Raw genomic sequence first — 19300 nt, forward strand, 5'->3', positions numbered from 1 at the left:
GTATGTCATAAAGTACAATTAAATAAGATGGTGGAGAAAGCAGTAGAATATAAATGAAGCCTTAGTTCTTGAATATTTCTCATCACTTACTACGTGGAACAAGTTTATGCGGCTTCCTGAGCCTAGATTTCCTTATCTGAAGTAGAAATAACTGCTTTGCCTATGTGCCAGAGTTTTTGTTAGGATCAAACAACACAACGACTGCTAGAGAAATACTGTAAATTCTAAAATGCACTACGTTATCTGTTAGGTCTTACTATCCAGGAAAGCATTGGTCCTTAAATCAGTCTTGTAGATGCCTTCAGATTCTTTTTTTGCCACCGCCACCAGCAGCCGCATTAAAGCAGTGCTGTATGAGGGACAAGTTAGCATTTAGAAGAACCTAATTGGCCAGCTGGATGGGTATGAGAACCTCCCATGGGAGAGGATGAAGGCACTGGAAATAAGAGTAGGAAAGACGGTTGCCAGAAGCACTGGCAGAATTCGGAAACCAATTGTACTTGGGGGGCTGCAACTTGAATCTGAGATTGGGAGGTTGGTGATCTAGAAGCATAGGAAGTATGAAGGAAGGAAGGTGGGTATGCGTCCTGCTGAAGACTGCTGTGTTGGAGCTGCTGCTGGTGCACCTAGATAGAGATGTCCAAGGGCAGTTTGGAATGTGGGCCTTGAGCTCAAGAAGATCTATGGTTACTGATTAGACCAGGAAACACTCCTATAATGAGATTATAGAATGACACAAGATGGGGGGGACCACGGGTAGATCTTTATGGAATAAATATCTACACTGCAGGGGATTGCTGGGCAAGAGGAGTCAACAAAGGCTTCTCTGAGCCCGTATTCTATTGTTTGTGTCAGTTCTGTAGGCCGTGGGACGTAGGTGATGCTGTGCACCTATTGCTCTTGTGAGTTTTTGTATGTGGGAATCCTGTGTTTTATGCATGATTGTTCTGTTATCTACAGCTTCTCTAATTAAAAAAAGAGATCCTTGATATCAGAGAAATTGTTAGATGAGATTTAATCCTTAGAAAATCTTCCACAGACAAAGTAAAAATGAGCAAACAAACAAAACAACAATAATTTACGTCTTGTGAAGTAGCTTTAGTTTAAAAAATTGCATGTTAGTTTTTCAAATTCAATGCTGCTGGCAGACACTGCTGTAACCTTACTGAAAGCTTTATTATTCTATTTATTATATTATTACAATAGTGCAATGAACTATATTATTATTGTCAATCCTTACTAATTCTCTTCCCCCCTCCCTTTTTTTCCCTAGATTTTACATTGTGCAATAGGTAAGTATGGAATTTTTCCCCCTACTATGTTCAGTGGATTCTGCTTTTTTTTAAGTTATAAATGATAGGTTTGACTCATTGAATATTGAAAAAACAAAATCACTTAATCATCATACGTTAAATTTTTCAAAATGGAATGACTTTTTGTTTCTAAAGTCATAGATACTATTTAAATATTAGTGCTTAATTTATTAAATTTCAGAGCCATTCTGCTTTGTTAATTCAAGAGGCCTCTCTCACCTTCTTGTTACAAGGGTAATAGAGAAACACCAGCATATTTATAAAAATATGACGTGGGATTCTGGTGCTGGGCTCATTGAAACCCCTTTCTGATCACTTACATGTTATATCTCTTTACTCAGCTTTAAATGAAGATAACGCATATCTTACCTACCTCTTGGGTGAATATTTAATATATGTGAGAAGGATTAGAAAAGTGTAAAGGGTTATACAAATGAAAGGGATTTCTACTATAAGCAGATACAGTATGCTTTTCTTTTAGGGGGAGAGTTACCAAATTCTGCTGAGATAAGTTTCCTGTCTGGGGATGGCTTTCCCCTTCTCATTAAATAAAAAGCGAGTTGATAGTCCCTCTGGAGCAGGCCCATAGGGGCTGTTGTGCATTGCAGACTTGTCTCTCAAAGAGAAGATTTGAAGTCAGTTATTATTCAGGAGCACCCAAGGTCTAAAAACTTCGCCTCCAAACCAATATAGTCTTGATCAATTTAATTCACAAATTAACTGGCTACTTACTATTCTCAGGACACTGCATTTGGCATTGGGGAATTCACAGATGAGAAAGGAGACTTATTGTTCAGAAGAGACTATAGGATTTAGCTAAACAATAATTTTGAACCGTGTCATTTGTCTGCTTAAAACCCTTCAGTGGTTTAAGCTTCTTCATGTGGCGTGATACGGACCCTGCCCACCTCTCCACCCTTACCTGTGCCCATTCTCTTCTGCCTACTCCATCCTTCAGCAACTCTGACGTCCTCTTGGGTCCTTCCATGTGCCATGCTACTGCACTGCTTGCTCTGCATCTGTGCCCAGGCTTTGCTCTCTGCCCGAACGAGCAGCCCACCCCATTCAGCTGGCTAACACTGTGCTGTCCATCCTCCAGTAGACTCCCTTACCACCCGCTGGCTCGATTAGGTCCTGTTCCTCATGTCACTGTACCCTACAGTACCCTACACCTCGCTCCATTATTTTACTTTCCATGTTGTTAGCCTGTTGCTGAAACTATGTCCCCCACCACCATACTGAATTTTTTAGAGTAATAACTGATTCACATTGCTCTCTTTATTTCCATGCCAAACACAGTGCCCAGTACCTAGTGGGAGCTTGGTGAACCTTTGATCATAATCTTACCAAATTCTGGCGAAATTCCCCAAATTTGTTTTCTAAATGTTCTTAGTTCATTTATTAACAGCAATAACAACAACAATAATAAAGGCTGTTTCTAGCATTGCCCACAAGCAGTGCTTTTTTATACACACATAACTTAAGTTCATTTTTGGGATAATAGTGTCTTTTCCTGTGGCATTCTAAAAGTTTCCACTATAACAATTTAGTCTTTTAGAAACTTATTTTAGAATCTTGAACTGTCTTTGGCTTATGTGCTGTTGATTTAGAGTATGGACCTTAGTCAGAATTGGTTACTCACTAGTTGTGTGACTTCCAGTAAGTAACTCAGCTCAACTTTTGTGTGTCTCTATTTCTTCATCAATAAAAGGATGATGATAACACTTATCTCGTGGGGTTGCTGTGAAAATTAAACGGAACAATGCATGAAGAGCATTTATCACAGTATCTGGAACATGGCACTGTTGAATAGTTTCCTAATAAAGTGGTAGCAGTTATTATTAACTAAAGCAGTGTAATATGGTAGAATGTTAAACGTTTTATTCTGTCCCTTAACGTAATATTCAATATTTAGATTTATATAAATATAATTCTTTTATAGTTTTATTTTCTTTTAAATTACAATGTCTGTGTAAGTGGGTGCTTCAGAGCCTCTTACTCTTAGCATGGGCTGGAGTTGCTTCTTGTCCATGCTTGTGACAATACTACTTGGCAAAATTGGCCTCCAGAAATAATAAACCAAAATTCCATAATAGGAGCTCCTTTCTATGAGGAAGTCAGCCTTCCGTCCTTTCCTGTGAGTTCCCATGCCCCAACTTTTTCCAAGTAGGTTGATTGGTCTGCAACAGGATTTATCAAATGCTATGCAGTCCTCAGCCTAAGATTTCTATCTATGTGCTGGTGTACTAGAGATGAGAATTTAAAAACCAACAGCTAGGAAAAACTACTTTGAAATATCTCATTCACAGACTGCAAAGAAAAGTTGTGGTTTCTTTATTCATTTGGTACAGCTTGTGCTGAAAGAAGTATTATCTTTTTATCTGTGCTATTTTCAGTTAGACTGTACAAGAGGCATACGGGATATGGTGTGGTTCTCAGCTGATTTCTGCAGTGTTGCTCTCTTATTTGGAATGGCAATTAGAAGTAGAGGGACTGGCACCAAAGATACTTTTGTTAAGATGTGACATTGTGCATTTGGTCAGTCTTCATGTCTGAAATTAGACAATCAATATTTATTTATAAACTTTGGAAGTTTTCTTTTGATTGAAAGCTATAGGACAGATGCTGAACAGAAGCTCAGTCATCACGCAAAGGATATTATGTCTAAGGTTGAGTGTTAGCAGTTTGATTTCATCAACAGACAACAACAAAAGGCTTTTTGCATAGATATCCTGGATTTGTGGTTTCACATTTTCTTTACATGCCAGGGTGCACTCTTCTCAAACTGATTAAATAATTTTGCTTAATTATTTTTTAAAAGTGAACTCGAAGAAATTCACAATCATCTTAATATTGGCTGGTAGCATATGGCTTCAAACTGATTTTATTTGGTAAGAAAAAGTATCAGGGAAGAAGTGGGGCCCCATCTCCAATCAAAAATATTTTTCCTTCTACTAATTAGAGTTAACTAAATCCTCTCTTAAACTGCATCACCTCCCTGTGCCACCCCCCACACGTTGGGAGGGTCAACCTTTAGAGTCATTTACAATGCAGTGTTACAAAGGAATCATCATTACTTTTTACTGAGGCACAGAAACCTCTAAGTTTTAGCAGAAGACAACTCAAGAAGGAGAACATCCTTGAAGGAAGGGGTTAATTCCTTCAAAATTTTCACCTGGAGTTTTGCTTTAAGCCCTCACCCCTGTGCCCAGCCTGGAGAGGGGATAGCTGGGCACAAAACCAAAATTGCTTCCTTTGAACTTTTCTTTGAACAAAAACTGCTTTCTTTGGTTCCTCTGAGCTTAGTTGGCATTTTAAAAGGGAGCTTTACTAAATAGTAAGGAAGAACAAGAAAGGAATAATTATTGAAAATACAAATGGTACAAAAATAGTCAAATTCCCAGAGTACAAGATTTTGATCCTAAGATCTGCTCCCTTTAGTTTCTGAGAGCTGACACAGCTTCACACATACCTTGATAGGCTCTCTTTCCACCCAATTCTTTTCTTTTTTTTTCTTTTTTCATCACATAGCTGCATATTCATCACCATGATCATTATTTAGAACATTTACATCACTCCGGAAAAAGAAATAAAAGAAAAAAGAAAAAACTCATACATAGCATACCCCTTACCCCTCTCTTTCATTGACTACTAGTATTTCCATCTACCCAATTTATTATACCCTTTGTCCCTCCATATTATTTATTTATTTTTATCCATATTTTTAAACTCATCTATATCCTATAAAAGGAACATCAGACACAAGGTTTTCGCAGACACACAGTCACACTGTAAAAGTTGTATCTTCATACAGTTGTCTTCAAGAATCAAGGCTACTGGAGCACAGCTCAACAGTTTCAGGTACTTCCCTCCAGCCACTCCACTACACCATAAACTAAAAAGGGATATCTTTATAATGTATAAGAATAACCTCCAGAATAACCTCTCAACTTGGTTTGAAATCTCCCAGCCAATGATACTTTATTTTGTCTCACATCTCTCTTCCCCCTTTTGGTCAAGAAGACTTTCTCAATCCCTTGAATCCAGGTTCTGACTCGTCCTGGGATTTCTATCCCATGTTGCCAAGGAGATTTACATCCCTGGGAGTCATGTCCCATGAGGCATGAGGAGGGGAGGGCAGTGAATTCACCTGCCAAGTGGGCTTAGAGAGAGAGGCCACATCTGAGCAACAAAAGAGGTTCTCTGGGGGCGACTCTTAGGCCTGATTTTAAATAGGCTCAGCCTATCCATTGCAGAAACAAGTTTCATAGGGGCAAACCCCAAGATCGAGGGCTTCGCCTATTGATTTGGTTGTCCCCACTGCTTTGCTTGCAAGACTATCAGAAATTTTCCAAATGGAGAAGTTGAGTATTTCCTTCTTCCTCCCCAGTGTCCCAAGGGGACTTTGCAAATACTTCTTTATTCACTGCCCAAATTACTCTGGGATATATTGGGGCATCACACTAAACTGGAAAAATGAGTAAAATCTCACTCCTTATTCAAGGTTCCATGTACTTATGGTGTTCAACTAAACTGACCATACAAGTTAAATTAGGAAATGCACTACTTGAAATATAAATTTTGCACCAACTAAACATCTCTTCCTTTAGTCTCACGCAGAAGAGAAGTTTTAAAATATGGATGATATCATCCTTTACCTTGGATTCTAATTTACCTCAGTCCTAGCCTGTTCAGCTTCATTCATATGTTTACTTGAAGTCTGGTCCGTTTCAGCTTTTTAAACAGTTCCTCTACGGGGTACTGCTGACTTTCATAGCTTCAGAGCTCTAACTCTTAGTCTCAGGTGTCACAAAAATTCCCGAAATTTCTGTTCACTCAATTCTTAATGAGATTACCCTTGAGCACCCCCTTTGTCAAGCCTGTTCTTCTGGCTCCCTCACAAAAATGAGTAAATAAACCTTATTTTTTCTAGACCCAAATATTGCTTTCTACTTAGGGGCATGTTTGGTAATGGTAACGGCAGGGGGAGGAAGGAGCCCTCGAAGGTGTTAAAAATGGACATAAACCTTCCGGGGAGGCTAGCCTGTCTTCCCTGCCTGGAAGCTTCTAAAGGCTCACCCCTGCTGACTTCCTGGGTGCAGGCCGGGGTTTGGAGGCCAGTGTGTAGGAGGCTGCCAAGTTCAACCTTCACCACACTTGTAAAAACTATAGTTTCTAGTGTCTTGACACCAAAGCTCTGTATCAAGACCAGTTTCGAAGGCTTTAAACTGTAATTTTTCCCAAATCAGTTGTCTTTTCAGGAAAGTCTAGCATAGCCTCCTTTTGCTTTAATACTTATTTCTTATTGCTTCCTGAACTGATTTTGCTTCCTCCCCTCCAGACAGGGAAATAAGAAGAAGGAAAGATACTTTAGCACCTGCATCTTCTGTTCCTGATACTCAAAGTTTCAGCCCCTCTTCTCTGAATAAACCTTGTTTTTTTGCACCTCCCTAATTTTGTACATGCAGTTTCCTTTGCCCGCAGCACCCACCTCTGTTCGTTGTTCCTTGCTCTGTGAAGATACTGAGGTAAGGGAAGGAAGAGAGAGCGTGCTCGTTAGGAGCCCTGGTTGTCTGGTCAGGGAGGTTGGAAGACGTGCTCAGAACCTATGCATGGCACCTGGTACCTAGCAACCACTCAGTAAGCCGTTGCTCTTCCACCGATTATTACTGGGTAAATCATAGTCCCTGAGGATTTTCAGAAGTCACCTTGTGCCCAGTTGGAGTTCATGAGGGAATGCTATGCAGAGATCCTCAGGGAATTTCACCCTCTGCTGTTCTTGGAGAAATAGCTAGGGGTTTCGTTAGAATGGAATTAGTTTGCTGTCCTGTCAATCAGGAACCCAGCTAAGGCAATACCTCTTGAAAACACTAATAGCTGTGTGACAATTCAGACAGAGGGAAGCCCCTCAGCCATAGTTTTCACATCTGGAAAACTCTAGGTTGGACTAGATATTCTTTCAAGTAGTAGGTATAATACATTTTTCCCTTAATACATTTTGAAAGTCACATTAGAAAGCAGAATTGGGCAAGGGAAATATACCCACAAACACATGGACAATTTTGCTGTAGCATACGTTTACTCATGGATTATCACTAGATGGCGCTCTTGTATTGTAGAAAGGAGAATTTCTCTGGCATTTACATTGGCTAGAGGTCTTCTATAAAAAATATTGGTGAATCATTAGCTTAAACTGAGGAGTGAGCAAATTAACCAGAGAATAGAGAAATGGATATCTTTCTATCATTGTCTGATGATTTCATCATTAATATTTGAGGTCATGAAAAGCTGGAACTTTCTGCATTGCCCTGAAGGAGAATATTTTATAGATGTCTTAGCTATAAGGCATCTTTAAAATTAATGAGCTTAATTTGCTTAATTAAAAAGGATACTATATTTCAGAAATTATCTGGTAAAATGGTATGCGGCAGTCTTAAGTGAATTAACCCGCCGTGTATAGTCTTATCTTCAAAAGCAAGATTACTCCAATGAAACTAGAAACACCATTGAACCAAAAAGTGAAAGCTTGAGTCATCTTTTGGCCAAATAATTCTTTAGTTTATGTTTCTGTGGCAGGAGTTCAATGGTTAAATAATGTGTTAAGATAATAAAGGGAGCAAAACAGCCTAGGAATAGTTCTGTTGGTGATATGACTGATATGATACGATTTTCCAGTGATACGACTTTTTATAGTTCTGCAGAACTTTTTTGGAAGATGTTCTCTTCATTTTTAGTGAACGTCTTTCCACTAATTTTTTTTCTTTTAATAATGGTTCTTATCTTTTATGTTCTTTTACTTGGCAGTATGCATTTAAGATTCACCTGTGTCTTTGTGTGGTCTGATAGCTCATTCCTTTTTATTTCTGAATATTATTCATTGTATGATTGTACCATAGTTTGTCCATCTACCTGTTGTTTATCCATTCACATGATATTTTGTTTGCTTCCAGTTTTGGGTGATAATGAATAAAGCTGCCATAAAACATTTGTATGCTGGTTTTCTGTGACCCCCCCCAAATAGTTTTTATTTTCAAGTAAGTTAGGTAAATAATAGAAATAAAGACCTCTGGTGCTTAAATACAAACGCATAGAAAGTAATGCTAAATTTATGATTTTGGGCATGCAATGTAGAAAGATATGATTGGTAACAAGTATGAAGAAAAGGTGTAAGAATGGAGGGATATAGGAAATGTGTATGTTTATGCTAATGAAGTCAAGCTGGTATCAAAGAAAATATGATTGTTAACATATTTAGAATGTTAAATTTTAACCCTGTGGTAACCACAAGGAAAATAGTTAAAAAGTAAATTCAGATAGAAATGAGAAGGGATTCAACATGGTACAACACAAAAAATCAAATAAATATAAAATTAAGCATAAAAGAAGAACTGAAGGACAAAAAAAGATGTAAAACTTAAAAAGACTAAAGAGCAAAATGGCAAACAAAAGTTCTGCTTTATCAATAGGAATTTAAATGTAAATGGATTAAACTCTCCAGTCAAAAGGTAGAAATTGACAGACTGGATAAAAAAGCATGACCCAACTACATGCTGCCTGCAAAGAGACTCACCTTAAATTCAAATAAAGACATAGGTAGGTTGAAAGTGAAAAGGTTGGAAAAAATATACCATACAAATAGTAACCAAAAGAAAACTGAAGTAGCTATACTAATATCAGATAAAATAAGCTTTAAGTCAGAAACAGTTACGAGTGACAAGATGGTCATTATATATTGCTAAAGAGATCAATTCAACAGGAAGGGGTAACAGTTATAAATATATATGGGCCTAATAGCAAAGCCCTAAAATATATGAAGCAATTACTGACAGATTTGAAAGGAGAAATTGATGGTTCTACTGTAAATGTAGGAGATTTTAAATATACCACTTTCAGTAACGACTAGAACATTTAGACAGAAGATTAATAAGAAAATACGAGACTTGAATAATGCTCTACGCCAACTAGATCTTATAGACATATAGAGAAAACTTCACCCAGCAGTAATAAAATACACATTCTTCTATAGTGTACATGGATCATTCTCCATGACAGACCATATCTTAGGTCACAAAACAAGGCTCAATAAATTCAGAAAATTTGAATTTACAATATGTCTTCTCTGACCACAATGAAATTAAGTTAGAAATCAATAACCGGGAAAAATGGAAAATTCACAAATATGTGGAGATTAATATCACCTTAAATAACTAATGCTTTAAAGGGGAAATTCAGAAATATCTTGAGGTGAATGAAAATGAAAGTACAATATTCTGAAACTTATGGAATGCAGGAAAGGCAGTGCTGAGCGGGACATTAATTAGATCTAAATGTTCACCTGAAAAATGAAAAAAGATTTCAAATCAGAGACCTAATGTTAAAACTGGAAGAACTAGAAAAGAAGAGCAAACTAAACACAAAATGAGCAGGAAGAAACAAATAAAGATTACATTGGAGATAAATGAAATAAAGAATAAAAGAAAAAATTAGAAACACCAAAACCAAAAGTTGGTTCTTTGAAAAGATCAATAAAATTGATAAATCTTAAGCTAGGCTGATGAAGAAAAAAGAGGACACCAATAAATCAAATGAAAAGAGGGACATCACTATTAACCCCATTGAAATAAAACACTGTAAGAGGATATTATGAACAACTGTATGCCAACAAATTAGATAACCTAGAAGAAATGGACAGCCTCCTAGAAACACACCAGCTACCTACACTTTGACTTGAAAAGAAATAGAAGAGCTCAGCAAACCGGTAACTATTAAAGAGGTTGACTCAGCAATCAGAAACCTCTCAACAAAGAAAAGCCCAGGACCAGATCACTTCACAGGGCAATTTTACCAAACATTCCAGAAATAATTAACAGCAATCCTGCTCAGACTTCAAAAAAATTCAAGAGGAGGGAAAGCGCCCTAATTCATTCCATGAGGCCAACATCATCCCCATACCAAAAGCCAAAAAGGAAATTGCAGACTAATATTGTGAATATTGGTGCAAAAATCCTCAACAAAATACTAGCAAATTGAATCCAACAGCATATTGAAAGATCATGCACTACAGTCACCTGTGTTTTTCCCCAGGTATGCAAGGATGATTCAATATAAGAAAATTGATGATGTAATACACCATATTAACAGAGTAAAGAAAAAAACAACAACCATGAATGTATTAGTCAGGATTCTCTAGAGAAAAAGAACCAACAGGAGATAACTGTAAATATTATGAAATTATATAAAATTATCTCACACAACAGTGAGGATGCATGAGTCCTTGCAGACAGGCTGCAAGCTGGGAACTCTAATGAAATTTTGTCATGAATTCCCCAGGAAAAGATAGCCAGCTGTAGTGCTGAAAATTCTCTCTTTTGACTGCTGGAATCATCATTTCTTCTTTTAAAGTCTTCAACTGAATGGATGAAATATCTCTCATTACTGAAGGCAATCTCCTCGTTTGTAGATGTAATCAGCCATAGATGCAGTCAACTTATTGATAATTTACGTCTAAAAAATGCCTTCACAGTAACAATTAGGTAATACTTACTTGACCAAATAACTGGGCACTATTATCTGGCAAAGTTGACACATGAATCTAACCATCACAGTGATCATCCCAGTTGATGCAGAAAAGCCGTTTGACAAAATCCAGCACCCTTTTTTGATAAAAACACTTAATCACTAGGAAAAGAAAGAAACTTCCTCAACCTGATAAAGGGCATATGTGGTAGTTAGGTTCAGATGTCAACTTGGCCAGATGACGGTGCCTAGTTGGATATGAGCCAATGGTACGTGGACCTCATCTGTTGCTGATTACATCTGCAGTCGGCTAGGAGGTGTGCCTGCTGCAATGAATGATGTTTGATTTCATTGACTGGTTCTTAAATGAGAGCGTTCAACGTAGCCCAGCCCAAGCAGCTCAGCATACCTCATCTTAGCACTCGCAGCTCAGCCCAGGCCTTTGGAGATGCAGAAAGAAATCATCCCAGGAAAAGTTGTTGGAACCCAGAGACCTGGAGAGAAGGCCAGTAGAGATCACCCTGTGCCTTTCCATGTAAGAAAGAACCTCAGTTGAAAGTTAGCTGCCTTTCCTCTGAAGAACTATATGTCAACTAAATAAATCCACTTTTATTGAAAGCCAACCCATCTCTGGTATGTTGCATTCCAGCAGCTAGCAAACTAGAACAGCATATATGAAAAGTCTGCAGCTAACATCCTACCTAATGCTGAAGGACTGAAGGCTTTTCCTCTGAAATCAGGAATGAGACAAGGATGCCTTTTGTCATGACGTTCAACATTATAATGGAAAATCTAGCCAGAGCAATTAGGCAAGAAAAAGAAATAAAAGGAATCGAAATTGGAAAGTAAGAAGTAAAACCTTCCCTTTTGCAGATGACATGACCCTATATAGAGAAAATAATGAAAAATACAATGCACTTAGAGCTAATAAATGAATTTAGCAAAGTGGCAGGGTACAAGATCAACACTTAAAAATCAATAGTGTTTCTGTATATTAACAATGACAAATCAGAAGAAGAAATCAAGAAAAAAATATCTATTTACAATAACAACTAAGAGAATCAGATAACCAGGAATAAAACTAACGAAGTATGTAAAAGACTTGTGCACAATGTTCTAGTTTGCTAGCTGCCGGAATGCAATATACCAGAAATGGAATGGCTTCCAAAAAGGGGAATTCAACAAGTTGCTAGTTAACAGTTCCAAGGCCGAGAAAATGTCCCAATTAAACAAAGTCTATAGAAATGTCCAATCAAAGGCATCTATCCAGGGAAAGATACCCTGGTTCAAGAAGACCAACGAAGTTCAGGGTTTCTCTCCCAAGTGAGAAGGCACATGGTGAGCACAGTCACAGTTTCTTTCTGTGTGCTGGAAGGGCACACGGCAAGCAAGGCATTATCTGCTAGCTTTATCTCCTGGCTTCCTGCTTCATGAAGCTCCCCGGGGGGCATTTTTCTTCTTCATTTCTAAAGGTCACTGGCTGGTGGACTCTGCTTCTCATGGCTATGTTGTTCTGCTCTGCTCCTTCTCAATCTCCAATCTGCAATCTCCAAAATGTTTCCTCTTTTATAGGACTTCAGAAACTAATCAAAACCCACCCAAGTGGGTGGAGACATGTCGTCACCTAATCCAGTTTAACAACCACCCTCGATTACATCACATCTTCAGGGAGATGATCTAATTGCAGTTTCAAACATACAATACTGAATAGGGATTAGAAGAAATGGCTGCCTTTACAAAATGGGATTAGGATTAAAACATGGCTTTTCTAGGGGACACACATCCTTTTAAACCAGCACACACAGGAAACTACAAAATTCTGCTAAAAGAAGACCTGTATTAGTTTGCTAAAGCTGCCAGAATGCAATATACCGGAAAGAGAACAGCTTTTAAAAAGGGAATTTATTGCATTACAAATGTACAGTTCTAAGGCCATGGAAATGCCTAAATTAAGACACCAACAAGAGGTTACTCAAGAAAGGTTACTTCACTCAAGAAAGGCTGATGCAGTCTGGAACACTCTATCAGCTGGAAAGGCACATGGCTGGTATCTTCTTGGGGTCTTTGGCTTCTGGACACCTCTGTCAGTGAGGAAGGCACATGGTGACTTCTAGCTTCTCTCCAGGCTTCATTTCATAAGGCTTTCCCAGGGGCATTTTCCTTCTACATCTCCAAAGGTCTCTGGCTGTGTGGGCTCTAAAGCTTTTTCCAAAATGGTTCCTTCTTAGTAAGTGACCCCCCTTAAATGGGTGGAGACACATCTTCCTGGAAATCACCTAATCAAAAGATGCCACTCACAACTTGGTGGGTCACATCTCCATGGAAACAACTTAGTCAAAAAGATTCCACCCAGCAATGCTGAATCAGGTTTAAAGGAGATGGCTTTTCTGGAGTACACAATAGTTTCAAACTACCACAAGACCTAAATAGATGGAAAGACATTCCATGTTCATGTATTTCAATTTATAGAGTCAGCACAATCCCGATAAAAATTCCAGCAGAAAGGAAAAGTCAATCATCAAATTTGTATGGAAGGGTAAAGGACCCTGAATAGCCAAAGCCATCTTGAAAAAGAATAAGGTTTTGGAGGACTCACACTTCCTGATCTTAAAACTTATACAAAGCCACAAAAATCAAAACAGCATGATTCTAGCACAAGAACAGATACAGACCAATGGAATTGAATCAACGCTCACATTTATGGCCAACTGATTTTTGTTAAGGGGCAGAGACCACTTAATTGGAAAAGAATATTCTCTTCAGTAAATGTTGCTGGGACAACTGGATCTCTATTTGCAAAAGAATGAAGGTGGATGCTTACCATGCACCTTATAAAAATCTACTCAAAATGGATCAAAGATCTAAATATAAGAGCCAAAACTGTAAAACTCCTAGAAGAAAATGTAGGGAAACATCTTTTGTTAGGCAATGCTTTCTTAGACTTGACACCCAAAGCACAAGCAATAAAAGAAAAAAAAAAAAGGTGAAGGGGATCTCATCAAAATTAAAAATGCTTGTGCCTCAAGGGACTTTATCTTGAAAGTTAAACAACAACCTACACAATGGGAGAAAGTATTTGGAAGCCACCTATCCATACGAGTTTAACATCTATAATATATGAAGAAATCCTTCAACTCTAAAACAAAAAGACAAACAATCCAAATTAAAGATGGGCAAAAGACTTGAATAGATATTTCTCCAGAGAAGATACACAAATACCAAAAAACACGTGAAAGGTGCTTAACATCATTAGCCATTAGGAATGCCAATCAAAACCACAATGATTTGCCATTTCACATCCACTAGAATGGCTACTATTTTTTTTTAAATGGTAAATTAGAAGTGTTGGAAAGGATGTGGAGAAATCGGAACGCTCATTCATTGTTGGTGGGAATGTAAAGTGATGGCGCTGCTGTGGAAGAATTTGACAGTTTCTTTGAAAGTTAAAAGTAGAACTACCATATGACCTGGCAATCCCACTCCTAGGTAAATACCCCAAAATTTGCACAATGATGTTCATAGCAGCATTATTCATAATTGCCAAAGGATCAAAGCAACCCAAATGTCCATCAACTGATGAGCAGATAAAAAAAAGTTGTTATAGACCCACAGTGGAATATTTATTTTATTTATTTATTCCACTGTAAAAAAGGAACACAGTTCTGTTGCCTGAGACAACATGAGCACTGAAAACATCACGTTGAATAAAATAAGCAGACACAAAATGACAATTATTATATGGCCTCACTGATATGAAATCTTTAGAATAACCAAAATCATAGAGTCAGAATCTAGAATATAGGTTCACCAGGGGACAGGGTGGGGGTAAGGCTGAAAATGTACAGAGTTTCTCTGTGGAATGATGGAAATGTTTTGGTAATGGATCATGGTGAGGGTAGCACAATACTGTGAACATAATTAACAGCACTGGAATATATATATATGTGGATATATGTATATATGTGTGCGTGTATAGTGTATATATATGTGCGTGTGTGTGTGTATATATATGGTACTAGAATTAAAAAAATTATTAAACTGCACAGCACAGATAGTATACACCCTAGGTTAAACCATGGACTACAGTAAATAGTACAATTATAAAAAAGTACTTTCATCAGTTGTAACAAATATATCACACTAATGCCAGGTGTTAATAACATGGTGGTTTCATGGATGCTGGCAGACATAAGACTCTTGGGTCAGAGACAAAGGACTTTATTACACATGGTTAAACAGTAACCACGGCTTCATATTCACTTGCGTCAGCACCTCATGGCCCCGAAGTCCTGCAGGAGCAAGGCAGGTGGGTCGGGCTGGATGCCTACACACAACGGGCTGTGTTACAGGCCAGGGATACTGAGCTTGGGGAACCTTAGTTTGGCTTTAGAGTAAATGGAAGCAAGTTGTGTTCTTTGTCTGAGGACAGACACTACCTTATCCCCCAAGGTGGCTCACTGAAAACACAATCCTAAAAAGTTTTCAGAAGCTAAAATATTTTGATCCTCTTTTTCTGTTTTCTTCTGATAGTGATTTTGTTTAGTTGTAAATTGCTTTCATCTATTCCTTTGTGAACATGGTTGTGAATTCAGGCTGGTTTATAAGATTTCTAGTTCAAGGACATTCTTATCTGTCACGTAGCCAAGTGCAGTCTCTTTCTTGGAGGGGCTTTTCCTTTGAGGGGTCCGTGGGAAGAGGAATTACATGCCTTCTGATGATTTTAGCTCTCTTTTATGTTACAAGTTTCTAAATTTCCTCTTTCCTCTTTTTAACTCCTCACCATCTAGTCACCAGAGGGCACTTCTCCCTTTTTTATCCTCTTCTTCCCCAGAAGCAATGCTTTTCTGAGACTGCCGCTCTAATCCCACAGATTTAAGTGCCTTCTCTGTAGTTAAGGCTCTTTTTGACAAGGGCTCTTTCGGTGTTTTTTGTATTTGTGCTAGAGTTGATCTTCTGGGGTGATTTTAGCTGAAATTTAGACCCTCTGCTCCTCTCCTCTCTTCTCTCTTCTCTCCTCTCTTCCATACCATTTTTTCCAGACTTTCCTCACTTTTTCAGAAGTTTGCAGTGGTGGCTCAAGGGAAGGTCTGCTAGAATTTGATGTTTACTTTTCTACATATAGGTAATTTGAGCATGTAGTGTTTTTGTGTCATTTGATTGTTCTGAGGGTTTAGGTTTTATGTGATTTTGTTTGGTGGTATTGATCTGTGTAGAATTTTTGGAGGATGCATAGTATTCAGCCATGTAGATGTATTTGTTTATTTAACCAGCTCCCTATTTGTTGAATATGTAGGTAGCTTTAAAATGTGAAAATTGTAACTGCACCTGTGGCTAAGTCTTTTCACACCTGTGATTAGTTCATATGGATAATACCTAGAAATAGGTCAAATTTTAAGGCCTTTACTAAATGCATATTGTCCAGATGTCCTCCAGAAAACAGGCGTTTATTATATTTCTGCTGGATGGCACACACTGCCTTAAGTAAGCAACGAAGATGAAAATCAGCGAGACCCAGAGAGGGACATGAAACATAGAGATAATGTGACCAAAATGTGTCAAAAGGATAAATTCAAAGAGCTATAGGAACGCAGACCAGGGGGCAACTAGTGCTTCTTGGAACTCTTGTCCATTGTAAACAAACTCACTTCATCTTTACACAGTATATCCTCCTGGAAACCTGACGCCTGCATTTCCCTTGCTGCCCTCTTGAGATAAGGATGTTCTCCTACCCCGGCTAATCTCTCTCCTAGGTCTCGTCTTATGCCTTAGACCACCTGCCTTAGATTCTCCCGTGGGCTCTTCTTTTCTCCCATATCCTTCAAATGTTGGTGTTCCCTGGGCTTTTGCCTTTACATGCTTCTTTTTCTTCCCATATCTAATTTCTCTGGGTGACCTCACCTTCCCTTCCCTGTTCTTCAGTGGCTACCATAAACTCGAGGTTTGTCCCAGATGTCCAATTGGACATCTCCACTTGGCTGTCCTGCAGACACCACAAACTCAATATGTACGAAACTTACCATTTTACCTCATCAGATTTGTTCTTTCTCCTATTCTCTGGATCTTTGTTAGTGACACTAGCAGTTTCTACCTAGTTGTTTAATCCAGAAACCTGGGGGTTGACCTTGTCTCTTCCCTATCTTTGCCATTTTTACCTTTTGCCCTCTGCTCCTTTCTCTGCCTCTTATCCTTCTTTACTCATGTCCTCCTCTGTCATTTCTCTGTTCTCTTTTTCTTTCTTCTTCTTCCTCCCCTTTCTTTCTTCATTTTTTGCTCATTTTCTCCATTTTTCTTTTTCACTTCCTTCCCCATTTTTTCTCTCTACATCCCCTATTCTCAGGTTCTCTTAGTTCTCATTGCACAGGTACCAGTCCTGGCCATGCCCCTGCTCTCCTACCTTCAGGGAATTTGAGTTTGGGTGGGACGACTTGAAGCCAGAGTACCATTTCTAAAGCCTGGAGCACTAGAAAGGAGGATAGGGTGGTCAAAGTATCAAATAATCAAATGCTTCTCCTTTTTTCTTCTACAACAAGAAGTGGGCCAGGATTTGTCTGGCCACAACAGCTCGAGGGTGCCTTAAAGGTTAAAACAGTTATAAATTTGGTGCAGGAAGTCTCCCCCCCCAACCAACCCCACAACCTCAAATCTGATAAAAAGAGATTTGAATTATCTGGAGTGAAGGTTTTAAATGAATATCAATCATTAAGCATCAGCTAATTTTGATGTTTTTAATGGTGGCTCTTACTCCGAGCCTTCTGGAGACTTAGTTCATCTTGAGCTTTTATCACAGTCAGAACCTCGAGAAGCATGACATTCCAGGAGGCAGCTGAGCTGAATAAAGAGTGTTGTGAACTCCTAAGTTCTGTTAATGACAGCTGCTCAGAAAGGAATCAAGGGTCTATAAATACTGGTAGATTAGCACCTTGAATAAACTGTCAGGAGTCGAAGAGACAGCTTGTTCTTATAGCTTGAGTTTTGTAGCTAGACTATATTATTTCTTTGTTGATTTATAAGAGGCAAAAATGAGGAGTTCAGGCAGGAATCATCTTTTAATCTTTATAGATTCCTTGTTTAATGTTTGACAGTAAGTATATAGATAAAATCTCAAAAATTAATTAGTTCAATTTATTTTGTTATTGAAGGGACATAAAGGATATGTGGTTCTGCCCTTCCGCAGTGATCACAATGGTTATTGCCTCCAGGGAATGAACAGAAACACAAAATCATTAATTATACAGATTCTAGCTTACCTAAATAAGACCTTTATATGGAAAATATGGTTCTGAGGGAAGATTCTGCATTAGTTACATAGTGAAATGTTAAAAATTACTTCAAAACTTAGTGGCTTAAAACAACAAATGTTCATTATCTCACAGTTTCTGTGGGTCAGGAATTCCCGAGCAGCTCTGCTGGGCTCTTCCTGCTCAGCCTCTCTGACTGTTGCCGCTGAAATGTGGACCTGGGCTGCAGTCAGTCATCTGAGGACTTAACTGGAACCGGAGGGACTGCTTCTAAGACTCACTCAACGTGGCTTTTGGCAAGGAGGGCTCAGTTCTTACCACAAGGGACTCTCTAGAGCACTGCTTGTTTGTCCCTCAGGACAGGACAGCTGGCTTCCCACAGAGCGAGTGACCCAAGAGAGAGCCGGGAGGAAGTGGCAGTGTCTTTTAGAATGTAGCTGCCAATGTCATAACACCATTACTTCTACTCTTCTCTATTTGTTGGAAGCAAGTCACAAAGTCCACCCACTCTCAAGCAGAAGAGAATTAGGCTATACATACTCTTCAGAGAGTAGCATTAAATAATTTGTCATCATATTTTAAAACCACCATGGTTTATTTTGCCTCATTTTCTGTTATTGCTATTACTGGAGGTGCTGTGACTTAGCAGTTAAGAGCCTAGCTCTGTACCAAATAGCTTAGATTTGAGTTCTAGTTCTACCACTTGTTTGTTGTGTGATTTGGCATGAGTTACTTACCTTCTCTACCACATTTCCTTCATCTATACAATTAGGAAAATAATAGCACCTATCCCATAGATATTGGGAGAAGTAAGTAAGTTGTAAAGAATGTAGAACCATAACTGATACAAAGAGTGCTCTCAGTAAATGTTAGCTTTCAGTATTGTTTTTATTAAAGCACCAATATTGCCTGATTTATTTCTCCCTTTATTTCGGTATAACCTAGAGTGATGGTTAGTTTAACATATACCACCTAATACAGAGTTTCTGGAAATCTTGACCAGCACTTTAGGAATTTTGCACACTTTAAGAATTTTGGTTGTATGGCAGTAGCAAATTGAGCTGGTAACTCAGTGCAGATTCCACTTTCATCCCAATAGTGTGTAAAGGGATTTTAGCTTCACAGTGACACTCCATAAGGAAAGTGTGTGTATCCCTTTCCATTCTGAAACTCTCACCTGGAAAGGGCTTTCCCCTGAAATTTATAGGAGCCTGCTCTGGGACCTGTGATCTG

At 38.5% G+C, this 19300-nt stretch overlaps 1 protein-coding gene across 2 annotated transcripts in view; it reads left to right on the forward strand.

Moving 5' to 3' along the window:
- HACD2 (3-hydroxyacyl-CoA dehydratase 2) overlaps positions 1 to 19300 on the forward strand; it is a 163050-nt gene that overhangs the window by 45742 nt on the left and 98008 nt on the right. For both annotated transcript variants that reach the window (XM_077118128.1, XM_077118127.1), the window contains exon 3: positions 1274 to 1292. In XM_077118128.1, coding sequence (XP_076974243.1) covers positions 1274 to 1292 — 19 coding nt within the window. The remainder of the gene's footprint in view (positions 1 to 1273; positions 1293 to 19300) is intronic.

This window comes from Tamandua tetradactyla, chromosome 10 (assembly GCF_023851605.1).
Source record: "Tamandua tetradactyla isolate mTamTet1 chromosome 10, mTamTet1.pri, whole genome shotgun sequence".
Taxonomy (NCBI): Eukaryota; Metazoa; Chordata; class Mammalia; order Pilosa; family Myrmecophagidae; genus Tamandua; species Tamandua tetradactyla.